The sequence below is a fragment of the Platalea leucorodia genome (assembly GCF_965183815.1).
Source record: "Platalea leucorodia genome assembly, chromosome: 8".
NCBI lineage: Eukaryota > Metazoa > Chordata > Aves > Pelecaniformes > Threskiornithidae > Platalea > Platalea leucorodia.
In genome coordinates this window covers 15,322,786-15,339,815 of record NC_138830.1, presented here as the reverse complement: position 1 = coordinate 15,339,815, position 17,030 = coordinate 15,322,786, and the positions used below count along the sequence as shown (strand labels likewise).

General features: G+C 44.0%; 1 protein-coding gene across 3 annotated transcripts in view; it reads left to right on the top strand.

Moving 5' to 3' along the window:
* Positions 1 to 3,976: 3,976 nt before the first annotated feature.
* Positions 3,977 to 17,030, top strand: part of ACAP2 (ArfGAP with coiled-coil, ankyrin repeat and PH domains 2) — a 69,258-nt gene continuing 56,204 nt past the window's right edge. For all 3 annotated transcript variants that reach the window (XM_082320487.1, XM_082320486.1, XM_082320485.1), the window contains exon 1: positions 3,977 to 4,112. In XM_082320487.1, the coding sequence (XP_082176613.1) occupies positions 4,060 to 4,112 (53 nt within the window). In that variant the 5' untranslated portion in view covers positions 3,977 to 4,059. The remainder of the gene's footprint in view (positions 4,113 to 17,030) is intronic.

Sequence of the window (17,030 nt, the reverse complement as noted above, 5' to 3'; positions counted from 1 at the left end):
GCCCCAGCTAGGGCAGCTAAGTCCTGCTGAGGGCGTGGCAGCACTCAGCAACAGTGCATTACTTCCAGACTGGAGCATGAACGGGTCCAGACTTGACCAATGTGTATGGGTAACGCAGAGGCCTTCTGCGATGCTGTAAAACAGATTACTCGTACTTTGTGGTTAAGTACAAGTGGGTACTTTGTACCCGCAATCACAGAATCACAGAATCGTTAAGGTTGGAAAAGACCTTTAAGATCATCAAGTCCAACTGTTAACCTAGCACTGCCAAGTCCACCACTAAACCATGTCCCTACGCACCTCATCTGCACATCTTTTAAATACCTCCAGGGATGGGGACTCCATCAGAAGCAGTTCTTGTTTGAGCTAATGTCCTGCGCTCCTTCCACCCACACTTTCTGCGTCCAAGATCTCATTTTCATTTTGGTGCTCAGCGGGGTTACTTTGTGCCTACAATGCCTACAAAGCATTTTGTTTAACAAACAAAAAAAACTTTGCTAACTTCCAGTAAAGACCTTTCCTGTAATGGCTTCCAAAATCCTGGATGACATGGGTATGTAGCTTTGAGGGAGGTACAGTATATGTAAATGCATGAAGAGGGTTTTAAATGAACCTCAGAATGTATAGTAGGTCTCTTCATCGGTCAGAGGAGTTTGAGCTGTCTGGGTTATCTCCCTTTTTCTGTGCCACCAAGCCCCCAAGTTTTAGTTAGATGCCATTTTGGAACTTGTACTGGTTTTAGTTATGGGTTTTATTAAAGTCTTTGTTCTTCTCTTAATTCTCTTCAGTGCTACCAAAAATTCTGTTTGTGCTCCTTCATCTCACTCCCCTGGAGTGCAACCCAATGTACCTGACACTGCTTTTAACTGAAAGGCTGGTTTACTTGATTTTATCCAGGCTTACACCTTCATGCATTTTAAAAGCTAAAATAGGCAAGTTTGCTTTCCAGTAACTACAGATACTCTATATAGCTTTTTTTAAAAAGGGATGCCTGGTTTCTTTCTATTCTGGAAATATCAATCATAGGTCCCTGCTGAATGGGGACAAGAGAAGAAATGCCTTTCCTCTTTTTACATTTGATGGGGACTTAGCTTGCATGCACATCTTAATCTTGGGGTGCACATGATAAAAGCTCATTCATGCAGTAGAGAGTGGTGTAAAGAGGAAACAAAAGACACGCAGCCCTTACTAACGTGGACATTGAGCTCCACAGCATCATAATTGTGAAGCTTCTTGCACAGGTTTAAATCCTCAAGCTGCATCCTGTTTAAAGAAAATATTTTCAATATGCTTCCAATAGGAAGATCACTTGCAAATAAGAGCCTTAACTCCATCTTTAAAGGTTTTTTTTTTCTGTCCTTAAAGTTTCTTTCTCACTGAGTTGTACACAGTTCATGGACACTGCAAGCATTTTTTCCACAGCTCGCTCTCTCGTGTTAAACTTGTATATCTTACCAGAACTCTTTGTTTCTGTAACATGCTTTTTGTGGTGTTTATGATGATACCACCTCACAAATGTAATTATTCTGTTTGAAACCAGTGTTAAGTGTCACAACGTAAATAAAACCATTGTTTTCATTACTGCATTATGGCACTAATAGTAGATGTATTGGTTTGCCTTCTTGGAGCTTTTTAGAAGAAACTGGCAGCTACTGTAAGGTTTGCAGGTGTGTTCATAGATGAATACTTAAACCAACATTGCAATTTCCTCGTCACTGCAAACGAGGAAGTACTCCTTAGTGTAACTTTGATAGACATCCGTTTGTACATGCTTCCAGATTTTGTGGTTGCTTGGCTACCTAGACATGAGGGTAGATCTGGGAACCCGAATCATGCATTTAAGATAGCAGCACCACAGAAAAGGTTGCATTTTTCAAGGTAATTTTCTGTGTGTGTTGTCGGATTAAAGCAAGACTGGTCTGTCTCTTCATGGTCAGCATTGAGTAATCGCTCACTAGCATTGAGTAATGGAAAATGACTAACACCAACTGCTCCTTAGGAAGTAAAACTCTATTCCAGAAAAAAGAGCTGGGCTCTCTTTTCAATTGCACACTTCAGCTGAAAAGTGGATTTCACAACATAAATGCAGGCGAAGTGATACAAAAATTTCTTAACTTGCTGCTTTTTCTGTGTGGGTGCGATGGATGCGCTTGACTTCTTAACCAAACCAACGGTAGTTTGGTTAGTTTTGGTGAGGGACAGCTCACGAAAATATACAATCATCATATCTGTGTGACTCGTAGTTTGGATCTGACATTTCACCAGTCTTAAAAAAAAAAAAAAAAAAAACCACACCAAACCCTAAACCACAACTGACTGAACCAAAAAGCTTCCCCTTGCTTCTGTGGAAGGAGACTTCAACCCGGGGAGGGGCAGTAAGGGTACAGCAGGCATTCAGCTTCTTGGAAAGGAAGAAGTCTTGCGTTCCCCTCCATCCTCCGTGCCGACCGCGTCTCCTTGCGAGACCACGGGGCAGTCGGGGGAGAGCGAGCGGGTGGGATAAGGGAAAGGGATAAAGAAACGGAGGTGAAGCTGGGTGCGGGTGATGGGGGCCTGAAGACCCCTGCAGGGGGTGAGCAGCGTCGCTGGGAGCAGCTACGGCGGCTCCTCAGACTCCTGGAGGAGCCGAGAGTGAACGTCATCAGCTGACGTCATCCTCCCTGCACGGCGTCCCTGTGACTTGGGGTGACATCGCTGCCTCTTCGCCAGGTTTAACTTGAAGAGAGCGGTAACTTGTGCTCCCCTGTCGCTGCCCGTGAGGGTGAGCCGGGGCCGCTGCCGCCTTTGCCTCTGCCGCGGCCGCACCTGGGAACGCCGAGCAGCGCCGCGCTTCTCAAAGCTCTCTTAAGGCATCAGCAACCGACAGCGCTCGGCAGCGCCTCGCTGCAAAGCGGGAGAGGACGGGCGCGGTCCCTCTCGCTCTGACACAGCCCTTCTGCCGCCTGAAGCGCCTGCCAAAAGCCGCCTCAGGCGGAGGCTCCCCGGCACGGCTCCCCCGCGATCGCCCTTCTCCGCCCGGGACAGCTCTGAGCCTCCCCCAAGAGCGCAGCCCTACGGTTATTTCCGAGACCCAGAACTGCCGCGCAGCGCAGAGCGCCCGGAGCTGGAACTCCTCCGCGGGGCCTCGGCCGCCGCCGCACCCTCAGCCGGCGCCGTCGGCTGCCCGGGGGAGCGGGAGCGCCTGTGGCCCCGCCGCAGCCACTGCCGCGCTTTCTGCTCCGGTGGGCGCCGGGCCGGGCCTTCCCGCGCGGGTCTGAGCCCCTCACGAGGGCTGTAATTAAGAAAAACTACAGAGTTACCGGGGACCCGCCGGGGATCGGCCGGGCAGCGCCCGCCCAGCCCCTCCGGAGCCCGCCGGCCGCCGCCACCGCCGCCGCCTCGTCCCGCCCCCGGCAGCGTCATCCGCCGCGAGCGACGGGCGAACCAGCCAATCGCAGCGCTGGAGCGGCCCTCTCAGCGTTTATGAGCGCTGGGATTGGTCTTCCGGGTAGCCGTGGCAATGGAGCTTGCCAATTGGTGGGAAGCCAAAGGCGGTTTTCCCGTTGGCTTGCCAGGCTGTCACTCTTTGAGACGCTCGATGAGGAAGTAATCCCTACGGCGCCCGGCGGTTGGCTGCCTCCTCTGAGTGGCTCACTTATTGGGCGGTCTTCCTACTATTCCCTCCCTCTTCGCCTTGTGATTGGTCAGAGCGCTCCCCTGCTCCTGCGACTGGATGGACTGGCTGCCCTTTCCCCGCCCTACGCCGATTTAGGGGAAACCCCGCCTACACCGGCATCTTGTTGGCTGTTTCTGCTGCTGGCTGCCGCCCATTGGCTGGCCGGGCTGTCAGTCGCGGTTGGGCGCGGGAGGCGGGCAGAGGTGTTGCTCGTCGCGGCGTCCCCGCCGCAGCCGCCCTGCCGCCGGGCCCCGCCGCCGCTCCATGAGCGCCGCCCCCGCCTAGCCCCGCCCGGCGGCCGGCCTCCGGCCTCGGCTCGCCTCGCCTCGGGCTCGCCCCGACACCACCACCACCAGCAGCAGCAGCAGGAGCGGAGGCAGCGGCGCGCCCCGCGGCAGGGGAGGATGAAGGTGACCGTGGACTTCGAGGAGTGCCTGAAGGACTCGCCGCGCTTCAGGTGCCGCCGGGAAGGGGCCGGGCCGGGGTCGTGCGGGGGGACAGGCCGCGGTGGAGCGGCAGGGTGCTGGGGGCCGCGCAGGGGGGCAGGAAGCGGGGCCGGGTGTCTGCGGGGTGACAGGCCGCGCAGCCGGGTGGGGAGGGGGCTGCTGGGGCGGGCCGGGCTGCGAGGGCCCCGGAGAGTGGCAGGTAGCGGCGAGCTGTGGGCAGCCGGCTCTGAGGAGAGCGGAGGCCGGGGCCGGGGCTGTTGCGGGGAGGTGGTTGCGCGGGACAGGCAAGGGGCAGGGACCGGGGGGCGCGGGGTGGGAGGGCAGCGTGTGCGGAGCGGGGGGCCGTGAGGGGCTGCGTAGGGAGGTCGGGGCCCTGTGCGAGGAAGGGGCTGTCGTGGGGCTCTGAGGGCCGAGGGGCTGGGCTGGGGGGGGCTCTGGGGAGGCGGGAGGTGTGAGGAAAGGGGCCAGCCCGCGTGGTACGCGGCCGGGTGGGCAACGCGCGGGGCCTGGGGCTCGTGTGGAGGCGGCCCAGTCTGCAGCGAGCACTGCGGGGGTCGCCCGCCCTTGGGCAGATGCGGGGGCGCGAAGGGAAACGCTCAGCAGCCGAAGCAATGCCTGCCCAGGCTCAAGAGCGGGAACTCCCCGGTGGTCCATCTCCGATTCTTCAGAGTTGCGCTTACACTTCAGCTCCCCGTGTCTCCCGCCTGCGTCTGCTGCATGCGTCCGTACTCGGTCTGCCCGCTGTTGGGGTGCCAGTGCTAAACAGGCTCGGTGTACAAGCTCTTACTTCCTGTTGTCAGACCAAGGCATGTACTCTTTTGTTTTTCCCCACTCGTGACCGCTTGTCTGTCACTGCTGTAGGCTTACTTCTGCTTATGTCGGGCCGCTTTCCCCTTCATCTTTCCCTATGCTTTTATCCATTCTAAATATATACTTTGCACCATTGTATCTACTCGACATAATGCTGCCTCGCTGTTGGATGCGTGGCTGGTCTGTGCACATAGGCCCACTTTCTGTGCCTGGTATCACCCTGCTAGTTGATGGAGAGGCAAACAGCTCCGTGACTTGATGTGATGTGTCACTGCTGTGCCCCTCCTGTCCTGTGCTGAGCCTGTGTTTGGAGCGCCTGTGGCTCTGTGGTTGGCACAGGCTGCGTGAGCTCTGGCTGTGGAGGGAAGTCGTCCTGCTCTTCCTCTGGTCTCTGGCTGTGTGTTCATGCCTCCTCTTTGCGTCAGCTTTAGCAATCGTGTGGTTCTGGGATGTGGAGGAAGTTGGAGAAGAAGGTTTGAATGGCTTACCCCTGGCAGAAGTCAGAGTTCTTGTTCTTCCCTCCTTTGCTCCTGTCTCTGCTGCCAGCTTGGCTGCTTCTGCCGCGGGTTTTTCTGGTGACCGTGACTTGTATTATTGGATCCTTCAATGAGCTAGCTGCCCTGGCAGAAGAGACTGGATGGTTTTCTGCTAGGTTAGTGAGCTGAGTCAGCGTTGCAAGGGGTGTGAAACCTACTAACGCTTATGGGGAGGAGGAAGAGGAAACTTCACTGCCAGAAGCACAGCTAGAGGAAGGTGGTGGGGAGTGAGACCTCCCCTGAGACAGCAGGGAGCTTTTACATTGCCTTAGCTGTTCCAAAAAACTTTGCCCTGAGTTGGACGTGCTTGCTAGTATAGGTACTTTCTGGCGCAACTATGTTTAATATGGGTCCCTCCTATTTGGTGACAATATGGTCTTAGATTGGCTTAATTTAACTGTAGAACTATACCGTTAAATATATATTTTTTTTTTTAATTACTGATACCTGCTGAAGTATAGAATGCACTTGAGAAAGCAAGAAATTGTGACTAAAATTTGTGAGCAGAAGTGTGCTGCTCTCTCTTCAAGTTAAGACATACTAGTTTGTTTGAACTAACTTTGTATCATTCTCATTTTGCCCCTCTTTATTCCTTTCCTTCAAGGAGAGAAATGGTGGAAAACCCTTTGTCAGGGTCTTCTAGTATATTGTCGTCTTTCTGACAGTCTCTGATACTGCTACCTTTGAAGAAGTTGCAGATAACCTTATGGTGTAATCACTTGATGCCACCAAAACATCCTTCCAACCTTCAACTGATAGGAAGTGGTTAAAATTGTGAAGCAGAAATCCTGTAGTATTTCTGAAAAAAGTTCCTATCTTTCATTATTAGTCATTAGTATTTGCTGTTGCAACTTCAGTCATTCTTAGTGTTCGTATGAATTACCTAAACCAAATACTGGAAACCTTCTAAATGAAGTTTACTGCAGTGGTTTTATTAAGGGATGGTAGAGGCACTGATGTAGAGCAAGGTCATTGCAAAGGCCTAGTGTTCTTGCAGGGAGTAGTGTGGACATAAATCACCTTCCTGTGCTGTGTTCCTTATCTTATGGCAAAGCAGAGCTGCAGCTTTCTCCTGACCTTGCTGAGCAGGTGGGTGTAGTCTCCGTCCTTCCCATCAGTATACCTGTTGGAGCAGTTAAATAAACCTGTTGGGAGGCATACAGTGTACAGAAATGTCATAGTTTACTTTCTTATAGTCGTGGAGAGAACTGGGAGGACGTGGGTGAATCAGAGTTCCTGAGTCACCAAATCCCTGTTTTCACAGGGAGCTATTTAAATCTTTTAAAACATGCTACTACATACAGCTTCAGACACATGGCTTTCTTGCTTATCTGTTTCTTGTGAAGTTCATGTTGATCTCTTTTGGCTTTGGGATGTAATTTGGAATACCATAGTTACCCAAATCAAAGAAGTAAAGGTTTGATTGCTTGTTTAATATGTATATGAAGGGAGCATCATTTGTCACCGTTGAGTTGCTGATATGTGATTAGATAATAATGGCTGTAAAGATTCACGTCAGAAGTATGGTGGGTTATTTCATAGTAAGGCATGCTTTCCTCCCACCCCCAGTAGATAAAGAAGTCTTTGAATTATAAAACCTGAAGCAATGATGGCTTATTGCATCACTAGGTTTGTAAACTTATGACATACCTGATCAGTTTGGAGTTGGAAACTTGAGGTTTAGAAACTGGTTTCAAAAATGGAAAATTTCAGACTAGATATAAGGAAGAAATTTTTTACAATGAGGGTAGTGAAACACTGGAAGGGGTTGCCCAGAGAGGTGGTAGATGCCCCATCCTTGGAAACATTCAAGGCCAGGCTGGATGGGGCTCTGAGCAACCTGATCTGGTTGTAGATGTCCCTGCCCATTGCAGGGGGGATGGACTAGATGGCCTTTAAAGGTCCCTTCCATCCCAAAGCATTCTATGATTCTGTGAAAAGGCTATGACTTCAGGCACGTTTTTGCAGATTTGCAGTCATATTTTTTTAAATCCACTCTTCCTTTGAAGCTTTGAAAATAATCTCACTGAAATCACATGCTTTTCCTTCATGACTCCCTCTTGTAAAGTATGGACGGACCAAAGATGTAGCAAGGAAATGCGTTTGCAGTTCTCCTGCAGTGCGTCGATCACTTCCCATCAAATGAAGAAGTTGCCTGGGGAGGTGCCTTGGAGCAGTCCTTGAGTAGTAAGAACTGAGCTGTGCTGGCAAGTCCCATGCGTATAATCAGGAATTCCTGGAGTGGTTTTTTGATATGCAAATGGTATTGTGAAATAACACTTTTTCCTTATGTTTAAACAATGAGAGTTTCAGTGTGTAATGGAACAGGCTTTTACATTGATATTTCATTTTCATTTTTTCTTCTGGTAACTAAAGAACATTTTCTCTTAATGAGTGAGGTACGCACTGTAGCAGCCACATGGATCACTCTGAACCCAAATTTTTAGAAAGGAGAAGCAAGTTTAAGTGATGTGGAAATATATCTGCTCTAAGTAACAGTTAACGATCTTGATAAACAATGAATAATAAAAAAAACCAAAATTCGGTTCCTTGAGATATGTGCAATTATAAGAACTCTCTAGAAAAAAATTCAGTCTGCTCCAGTCTTTAAAAATGCATCAGTAAAAAGCTGTGTATTTTTGAAATAATTTCTTTGTCCTTATCTGTCACTGTTGCTGAAGCTTAAATTTTTTTGTGTTCAATTTTCTGTTCACTTCCTGAGACCCCAGCTGCAGAACAGATGATGGATGAACGAGGTAGATGAAAGAATATAAATGAAACTCTTGCCAATTACCGTTCTTAGTAAAAGTATATCATGGGTAGTTTCTGGGTAGAACTGGTGGTGATAGTGTATTCCCTTCAAAGGGACTTGTCTGAGGAGTCTTCCATTTGGATTGAACTAAAGGATCGCTTTGTGTAGGCAGGCCTGCAGCGCAAGTCACTGAAGCTCCCTGGTACGTGTGTTGGTTTTCTTCTTCTGTGGCTTTGATTCTGGTCTATCTAAATGGGGGCACCTGAGGTGCACCTCATGCTTATGTAGGGGGTGCGGGCTGAATAGGTCACTCATGCCATTTTATGGCTTTCTAGATTTATGGATTTTTTTCTCTCTTCTTTAGTACTGTGTAACCAAAGTTTAGTCGCTAAGCATCTGTTTCCCAGGTAACAGGAAGTGTTTTGTCACTTTAAAATGTGCGTAATATAAGAAAGTGACTTATTTAATGTATTTGGAACAGGTCTTGTTCAATAGTCAGAGAAATGGGCGTTGTGCCTAATGCATATACTTTGATCTGCTTATTACTATCTGAAGAAAACATAAAATCAGACCATCGATAAACTTGTCCCTTCTGTGTTGACTTCCAGAGGGTACGGTGCCGCAGCGCAGCCTGCTTCCTAACCTGCTGCGCTACGGTACTGCGAGTAGCCAGTAAACCCCTCTTACTCCGCGTGGGTTTATGGTGTGGGTAATCTGTGTGTGGTTGTGGTACCCTTGAAATCACTGAGGCTGCTCACGTGGGTAAACTCAGCCACATTTAAGGTGTTAAGAGGTATGTGACCAAGAACTCTGCAGAGAAGATGTTTGTTTTGCTCAGACTTACCTAGCTGTTTTAGGAGGAATTTCCAAAGAAACATTTGGTCTGGGTTTTCTGCCCTTGGTGTTTGGGGCTGAAAAGCAAGTTTGTAACTTACTTGGCGAGGCAGGGTGGAAAGTATTGCAGAATAACTGAAAAATAAAGATACAGTAAGTTGAAAGAGAAAGCTGCCAAACATTTGCTTCTAAGTTTGCGTTTACCATTTTTCATACTTCTGTGGTTATGTTTATAATTTCCAGTATGTGATTGTAGAACAGCGCTTTTCATAGCTGAAGTGTAGTGACACAGAGGACAATCTTAGTGGGATGCTGGCGAGTTACACGTGTACAACATCTCCGTCTGCACTGCTGGGACTCTGATGGAGTTAAACAGAGTGCTTCTACGTTTCTGATTCTTCACTTCTGTGGAGATTACAGTGAATGTGCTGTTCTGCTCAGTCTCTAGTCAATGATTTATTTATTTTTAAATCTGTGACTACATCTTTCAAATGTACATTAAGAAAATAATTGACCTAAAGAAAGGGGGATGTATTGGAAGATAGGATCCAATGTTAGAGCATTTTCTTCTAGGGTAACCATACTAGAGTAAAGCAGTTTTATCGAAGATCCCTCTCAAATACATTTCATCAAAATCTCTCACACTGAAATCTTTTAAAGCCTTTTCAAATTTAGTAGTAAGCTGTTACAGTCCTTCCTAACGGCGATTAGAGAAATGTGTCCTGAAATCAGGTTGTCTTGATTTGGTTAGTGCACCTAAATTGTTTTAATTGGAAAAAAAAAAAAAGTTTGCTGTCATAATTATGAATTACAAAGGTTAGGGTTTTTTAACGGTGGTTCTGATTCCGTTTCTTTGTTGTTTGATTATGATTTACATTAAGTAACAAAAACCTGAAAAATCTTAACTATCTCAAATTGCTAATAGGAACTTAAAATGTTAATTTCCTTGCTTTTGGTCTTTTTAAGTTTTTATCTGGGAATGTTTAAAAAACCCCGCACACTGAGAAGGGAGCTTACAGTGGAAGTAGTAACAAAATCTGCTAGCTATCATAACGTTCGGGTAGCACAGCAGCAGGATCAATTGCTGAAGAACTGATATTAATTAAGCCTGTGCAACTGATCTTTAATGAGTACCGCAGAATTAGAAGGACAGCTTATTTATGTGTGTGTGTGTGCGCACAGTGTGACTGTAATTATACAAGCTCTTTACAGTCATTCAAGTTTTAAATATAGATTTGAAGAGGTTTAGTTCTTTAGCCTGGAGTGTCTCATTTATGTTGGCTAAGCACATCTCATGTAATTACATTAAGAACTAAAGTTATGGACATAATAGCTTTATATTTGGGGGGGGAAGAATATCAATGTTAAAATTTCTGGAAAGCAAGGTTAGTAAATAGAATATTCATTAGGAAGGCGGTAACTATAAAATAGAAATCTGTCTATCTGGGGCTAGGCGGGCTTTGGGTAGCTTTGTTTTTTCCTGTAGGCATCTGTGAAATCGTTGGCCATCAAATAGCAAGTGTGCTGATTTAGCTGTTAGTAATGTCCTGTGATCTTTTTTCAGCCTTAGCTTCTTGACAGCCTTGTACTCAGAACTGTATTATTTAGAGTCAGCATTTTTCCTGTTCTTACTTCATGCAGTGAACAATATGGCTTAAGTTATTGGTAAATTTTTACTATAGTAAATCATTCTAAAACGTTCCCAAAGAAAACTCCATCCTGATAACCTGCTTTGGGAGAAAAAGGAAAGGAAAATATCTAATTTTCATTGATGACTACGGAAACATTCCTACTGAAATTACGGTTTACAGAGCCAAGAACCCTTGCCTGGGCTTAATTGATTTAGCCAGGAAGGCCTGCATCAATTTAGTATCTCAAGGAGATGCAAATACAGAATTGTCATGGGGGGGGGAAGAAAAAAACAAACAAACAAACAAAAACCCACCAAAACAAACAACCCCACCCAAAAAGCCCATGTGGTTACTTACTTAATGTTATGTCTTACAGCTCCTTATATTTATGTGAATGAATAAATTCTGACTAATTTACTTTTTTTTCCCTCTCACTTGTACATGCAGAACTCAGTTTAAAAACATGTGTAGAAGTTTAAACTGTGTAAATGCATTTGTGATCTTTTTGAGCAGATACTGTGCTGTTTGTTTGAGATTTAGATATCCCTGTGAGTTTAGGTAATAATGTAGGTGGTTTGCTTTTTGGTGGTGGTGGATTTGTAACAAAAGTAACAGCAAAAGTAGCTGTCTGCAATGGAAATGAGGAAATACAGATTAGCATGTGGACTGTAACATTATTTTAATATCTGCAGCAGTTTTCCATGCTTCGCTGTGTGACAATATAAATCTTGGATTGTTGCCACTCTTTCATATGACTAAAAGATTAAATCAAGAACATGAGAAATAGTAGATATTGTCATTATGATCATAAGCTAAACAATTTTAAGCAGTCCAGTAAAGTAGAACATTGTTTTGCTTTCCTGATGATCTCTTCAAGAGAGGTCCTTGCATATGCGGCAGAATAATTACAGTTAACATGTACTTTGTGAATATTAAAAGTAGCCAGGCCTCAGACCTAGAGTAAATCCGTTGTTTTGATGCACTGTACATAACTCATGCCTGCGTAGAGGAGAAATCTAATTTATGAGTTGATGCCCTGTATACATTTTCATACTGACAAGACACAAGGACAGACTAAGAGAATAATTTGTTGCAAAATAGTCCCTTCAAGTATTCTATGAATGAGAGGAGGTTTTGAACAGAAAATGCCTGTCAGATGGTTGGCAAACTTGTTTGTGTGACATGAATCTTTCTGTGAATCAGGCTTTCTGTTTGATATTCTAAGTTTTCTGTTTGAAATTCTAAGACTCTACAATACGCAGGCACGATGCTCTTGAATAATTTTGAGTTCATTTGTCAGTAGTAGTGGGGATTTAAATAGTTGCATTGCAGTTTGCATGAGAGTCTAACACGCATATGCACAAACTACCTTTTTTTTTTATCCATGAGTCATTAAAGGAAGACCTCTGCTGGCAATTTTCTATGAATTAACATAAAGCAGAGCTAGTGATCAGTTTGCACAATGTGATTTTGAAGCTTCTAAACTTCCAAAATGTATTTTTGTATTTTAAGCTGGATATAATACAAAGAGAAATTGGAGAAGCCATATGCAGTGAAATGTATTCCATCTGACAAAATTTTAAAAAACAATTTCTATGCAGAAGAATTCCAGATTTCCATCTTTCTGGGTGCCAGATGTTAATTTAAGTAGGAACACATGGGTATCAAACACACTCAACATTTCTGTGCATTTTAAATATCCTAGTCTTCAATTATTAGTGATCTTGTAATTACTTGTAAAAAGATATATATCTTATGTAATGCTGTAGATCACGTAACAGATTTTTGTGTGCTGATGTTTAGAATGACATTTTGTGGATTGAAATTTGAATTGAATTCACTCCTTTGGTACAAAAGAAAGGCGTGTTGTATTCAGAGTCTGACTTCTGGCTGTGAACACTATCCCTGCTGCAAAAGAGAGGTGTGGAATTTGAGCTGGGAGATGGGGTTTGGTTTTCTGCTCCGTGGTCTCTACCCAGGGAGGCACTGAGCCTCTTCTCTCCCCTTCCTCACTGCCGCAGCGATCCGAGCTGGGTTCAGGGCTCCCGCAACTGCTTTGCACAGCGGTGGTCCCTGGTGTGAGTCGGTACCGGGAGACCTGTCCCACTCTCTGATGCCTTCCTAGACTCCAGCTCTCCAGTGATTCCCTTGCTGCTATGGCTGCTCGTCAGTCGGCAGTAATGGGAGGCTGAATGTTGCTTATTGTTAAAATAGAAAGGTGCAGCTTGAGTGTGGTTTTTTTGTTTGTTCGGAATACTTCGTGAAAGTAGTCAGACTCTGCGTTTGACTGGATTCTTCTGGTGACCTTTAATGTAAAGAACATGTGGTGTTATTACAGTATCATTGGTTTTATGTAACATGCTGTTGCTCATATACTTTAGGTTTAAGATGACCTAAGTAAGAGCTGGGTGGGTGAAGAAGAGAAAATAATGTAGGTGGAGCAGTGTCGGGCCTTGTGATCTTAACTGGGACTAGCAAAAGGTGTTAAAAAGACTCACTGCTCAACTGGAAATGTGGGTTATATCTTGTCTTTCCTAGACTTGTAGCATTCATGTAAGTTGGTTGGAGTTCCTGTCTGTATAAAGAGTTCAGTAATTAATGAAATAGGCCCATTCTTTCTTAACTTCCTTAAACAGGAAAAGTAGAGTTCTTCTCATCTACTGTGTAGCTATCTCTCTTCTTAAGGCAGATGTTAGGCTTAGGCTCCTTCAAATCTTAATGAAGATTCATGGTTGTATCCCAAGTGCCTCTGGATTTGTTTTAGCCATATGGGTCATGATAAGGTGAACTGCACCCTGGAAACAGCGTGTTTCTACTCCATCGTTTCCAAAGGTGATTTAGATGACTAACTCGGGTATCTATGCTTAGATACCAGTATTTGATCAGATAAGGCACACTACAAGAATAGAACAAATGTATTGGCTTTGCTGGTCAGGGTTGTTATTGAGGATAAAAACTGTTTAAGATGACAGGAATCTCTGATATTTCATTGAGGATGCAACTTCTGGCTGAATTTGTGTGCTACTAAATTGGAGTCTGTTTAAAAAGTATACGCACGTATGCACACCCTACAGGATTATTCTCCAGAAGAATCTCCAGTTTCTGGAGAATGATTTTTAAAAGTACTCATTTAACTACCTAGAATGTATTCTTTTGTCAAGTGTCTGATTTTGAAGAACACATCTGCCTGTTTATTTTATCCTCCTTGATTTATCCCAAAATGAATGATGAAAAATGGCAAGGTGAACTGTTAAATGTGCCTAATATTGCAAAATATCTGCTATGTTGTAAGTATCGCTCTTCCAAGATTTTGTTTGAAAATATTTGCAGTTGATCGGAGATGAAAAGCCTTTAGTATGTAATTAATAAAGGATATGTAAGCTTCTGTTTGGTTGAGAAATAGCTTACCTGCAATTAGCGTTGATAGATGAATGAAAGCCCAGGGTCTTTAAAATCTCCTGATGACTAAAAGTAGTGGGAGAAAAGATACTAAATGTACCCAAAGAATACTTAAACCTTTTCCAGGGCTGTGGGTGTACCATATGCATTTTGTAGTTTTTATGCTATAATGTTCCAAATGCTTATTTTTTTTAATAGATTACCCATTGTCATTTGAGAGGGATGAAGAGGAAAGGAGACTGGCTTTTCCAAATGTGAAAACAGTAAATTGGAGGAAAACACCAATACACTGTATTTCTGTATTCTCCTACTCCTAATGTTTACGTACTCTGTTATCTTGGAATTGGATTCATTTGACTGGCTGCTTCAGTGCAAAGGCATAAAGGGCAAACAAAGACTGTTTCTTTGCAGTATGAGGGAAAACAAAACTCCACAATAAAACTATTAATTTACATGTAAAATACACTAATGGTAACTGAGTGTGAGATACATGTATGTGTATGTACCTAATAGCTAAACAAAGAATTCAAGTTCCAAATTTGTCTATTGCCACAAAGCTGCAACTTCCCCTCTGACTGTCAGATAGAGCATTCCGATTTTGTCAAAGTGTATTACCAAAATATCCAGCTTCTGAAATGGACAAAAAGGGTAAATACTTGCTGAGGACTCTCTTCATAGCAAATCTGAAAATTTCCTCTGGTTTTAGTAAAGAAGATCCACCTGATGTAAGTGGAATTGTAGAGAGCTAATGGTCCTTAGCTGTTCTGAAACATGGTGAGCTCTTGTTACAAAGGCTTTGCCATCTTATGGTGGTTTGGACACAACAGTACTTTTCTAACTGTAGTAGGTATAAGTTAGCAGCTAAGGAAATTACAAAAAGAAAGGGACAGATATTGCCTTGTTTTTCTGAAATCAGAGCAAACAGAAGACCCATATTAAGATTATATGGTATCTGTAAAGAGTGTTCTTTGATTAATTACAGAGTACTCTCATCTCCGGTTGCCTCTACTTTATAGGATGTTTTCTGTACAGGTGGTTAAGTCTTACTGTATCAGTTTTGAACATATTGATACTGAGAATCCTATACTGGGGGAATCTAGTGATATTTACTCTTTCTGTTTTTCAGGCACTGCTACCCTGTCTTTTATATTGGCTGCATTTGAGGTACATAAGGGGTATCTTTCCAAATCGGGGATTAATTTCTTCATTTGTCCTCAGGTTGTTATTACTCAGAGCTGTTAAAAGAGAAGTTGACATGACTGCTTAGCATCTGACTAGGAACTCCAGATCTTGAGGCTAATAGTTAGGGCGTAGTGTTTAGATGGAGGGATGTCCTATCTTGTATCCTTTGCAGTTGGTTGCTTGATGGTTATATTTATTATTCCACTTCCTGACCTTACTACATATTTGAGTCTTCAAATGTTGAAATCCTTCATTCCTTCTGCTGTTTCTGTGCTCCTGGGTAGTTGCTGAGATTTAAAAGATTAAAGCACCCCTGTGATGTTTGCAAGTTTTCAGCAACAAGAAGTTTCTGCGCAGCACCATCAGTTTCTTGAGCTTGTTTCTGCTGCCCTTTTTTTGTTGCAACATCTTGATACTATATTCCTACTTTATCTGATAGTAAGGCCTCCTAAAAAGCTTTTGACTCATTCTTGAGATGTTGGAATTACTAGTCAAAGTTGTGCAGGATGGGTATTGTGGTGTGTTGCATTCTTATCTGAGTTTACTTACGTTTAGCAATGTAATCAGCTTCTTGTCTGTGACGCTTTCATGGTCACCATTGTCTCCCCATCTTGTTAACAGCTGTCCCATAATGAACAACACATTTAAGTTGAAAGATGAAGAGAATCCTGCTTATCAGAATCTTTGTGGAAGAAAAAGGTTGCCGATTTCCTACTTAGGCTTACTAACTATCAGGCTCTCCTCGGGTAAAAAAGCTTAGGGGAAAAATATTGGGCAAAACTATTGAGAAAACAACACTGTTGGGCATTTCTGGCAATTTACTGCAAAAGAGTAATGAGAGAAAAAGCTTGAGAATTTAGGGGCAGCAGGTAGCACAGATGTCCTTACAGACTGTGTATGATACATTAAATGCTGCTGCAAGTTTAGTGGTAATCACTTTGACTTTCAGCCATGTATATTAAGTGCAATAGAACTTGTTCCTTTTTGACGACTGATTTGTTTATAGTGTTCATTATCTTTTGAGCCATGTGTAGTCTCGCAATAAAAAACAAATCTAGTGAAGCCTGCATCTTAAAGGGATTTGTCCTGTTTCTTTGTTTGTTATATCAAAGACCATATGAATTACTGAGGACGAACTAAACTTTGTTGGTGAAGATGACCTTAAAAACTGGTACCTACAAGCAGACTTTTGCTTTAATGCTTAAGTGAATTCAGTAAATACCGTTGTCTTATTTAATTTGATTATTTTGTAAGAGGAGAAGTCTGACTTGGGAGGAATAGAAGAATGGCTCCTCTAATATTGAGGACTTCATTCTTGTTTCTTTTCTCTGGGGAGATTTGAAAAGCGGATAGTGCTTGCTATGGACCTGAGAAAACTTGGTTTATTGATAATCTTCAGATCAGAAAATGCATTTCCATATTTCAATCCACCAAGCTCATAGAAAATTTCTAGGATTTCGGGGTGGGGTTAAAGAGAATGTCACATTTCTGATTCAAAGTGCTGCTGTTCATGTTGTGAAGCCTTTCCAAGCTATTGATAATATGTTTTGTGGCAATGACTGAAGAATTAATTGTGTAAGGACTACTAGCATGACTGAGGAAGTTTATCTCGGCATGTCAGGGAGCATTCATCATCTGTTCCTCAGCGTGGAGGGGCTCTGTGCCAGCAGGGAAAAATCTCTGCAGTGCCAAACTGCAGAGGACTTCAGTGGGCTCTGTGACAGGCTGCAACAGTGTTCTTTCTTCAGACCATATTAATGATTATGACACATCTCATAAGTTATA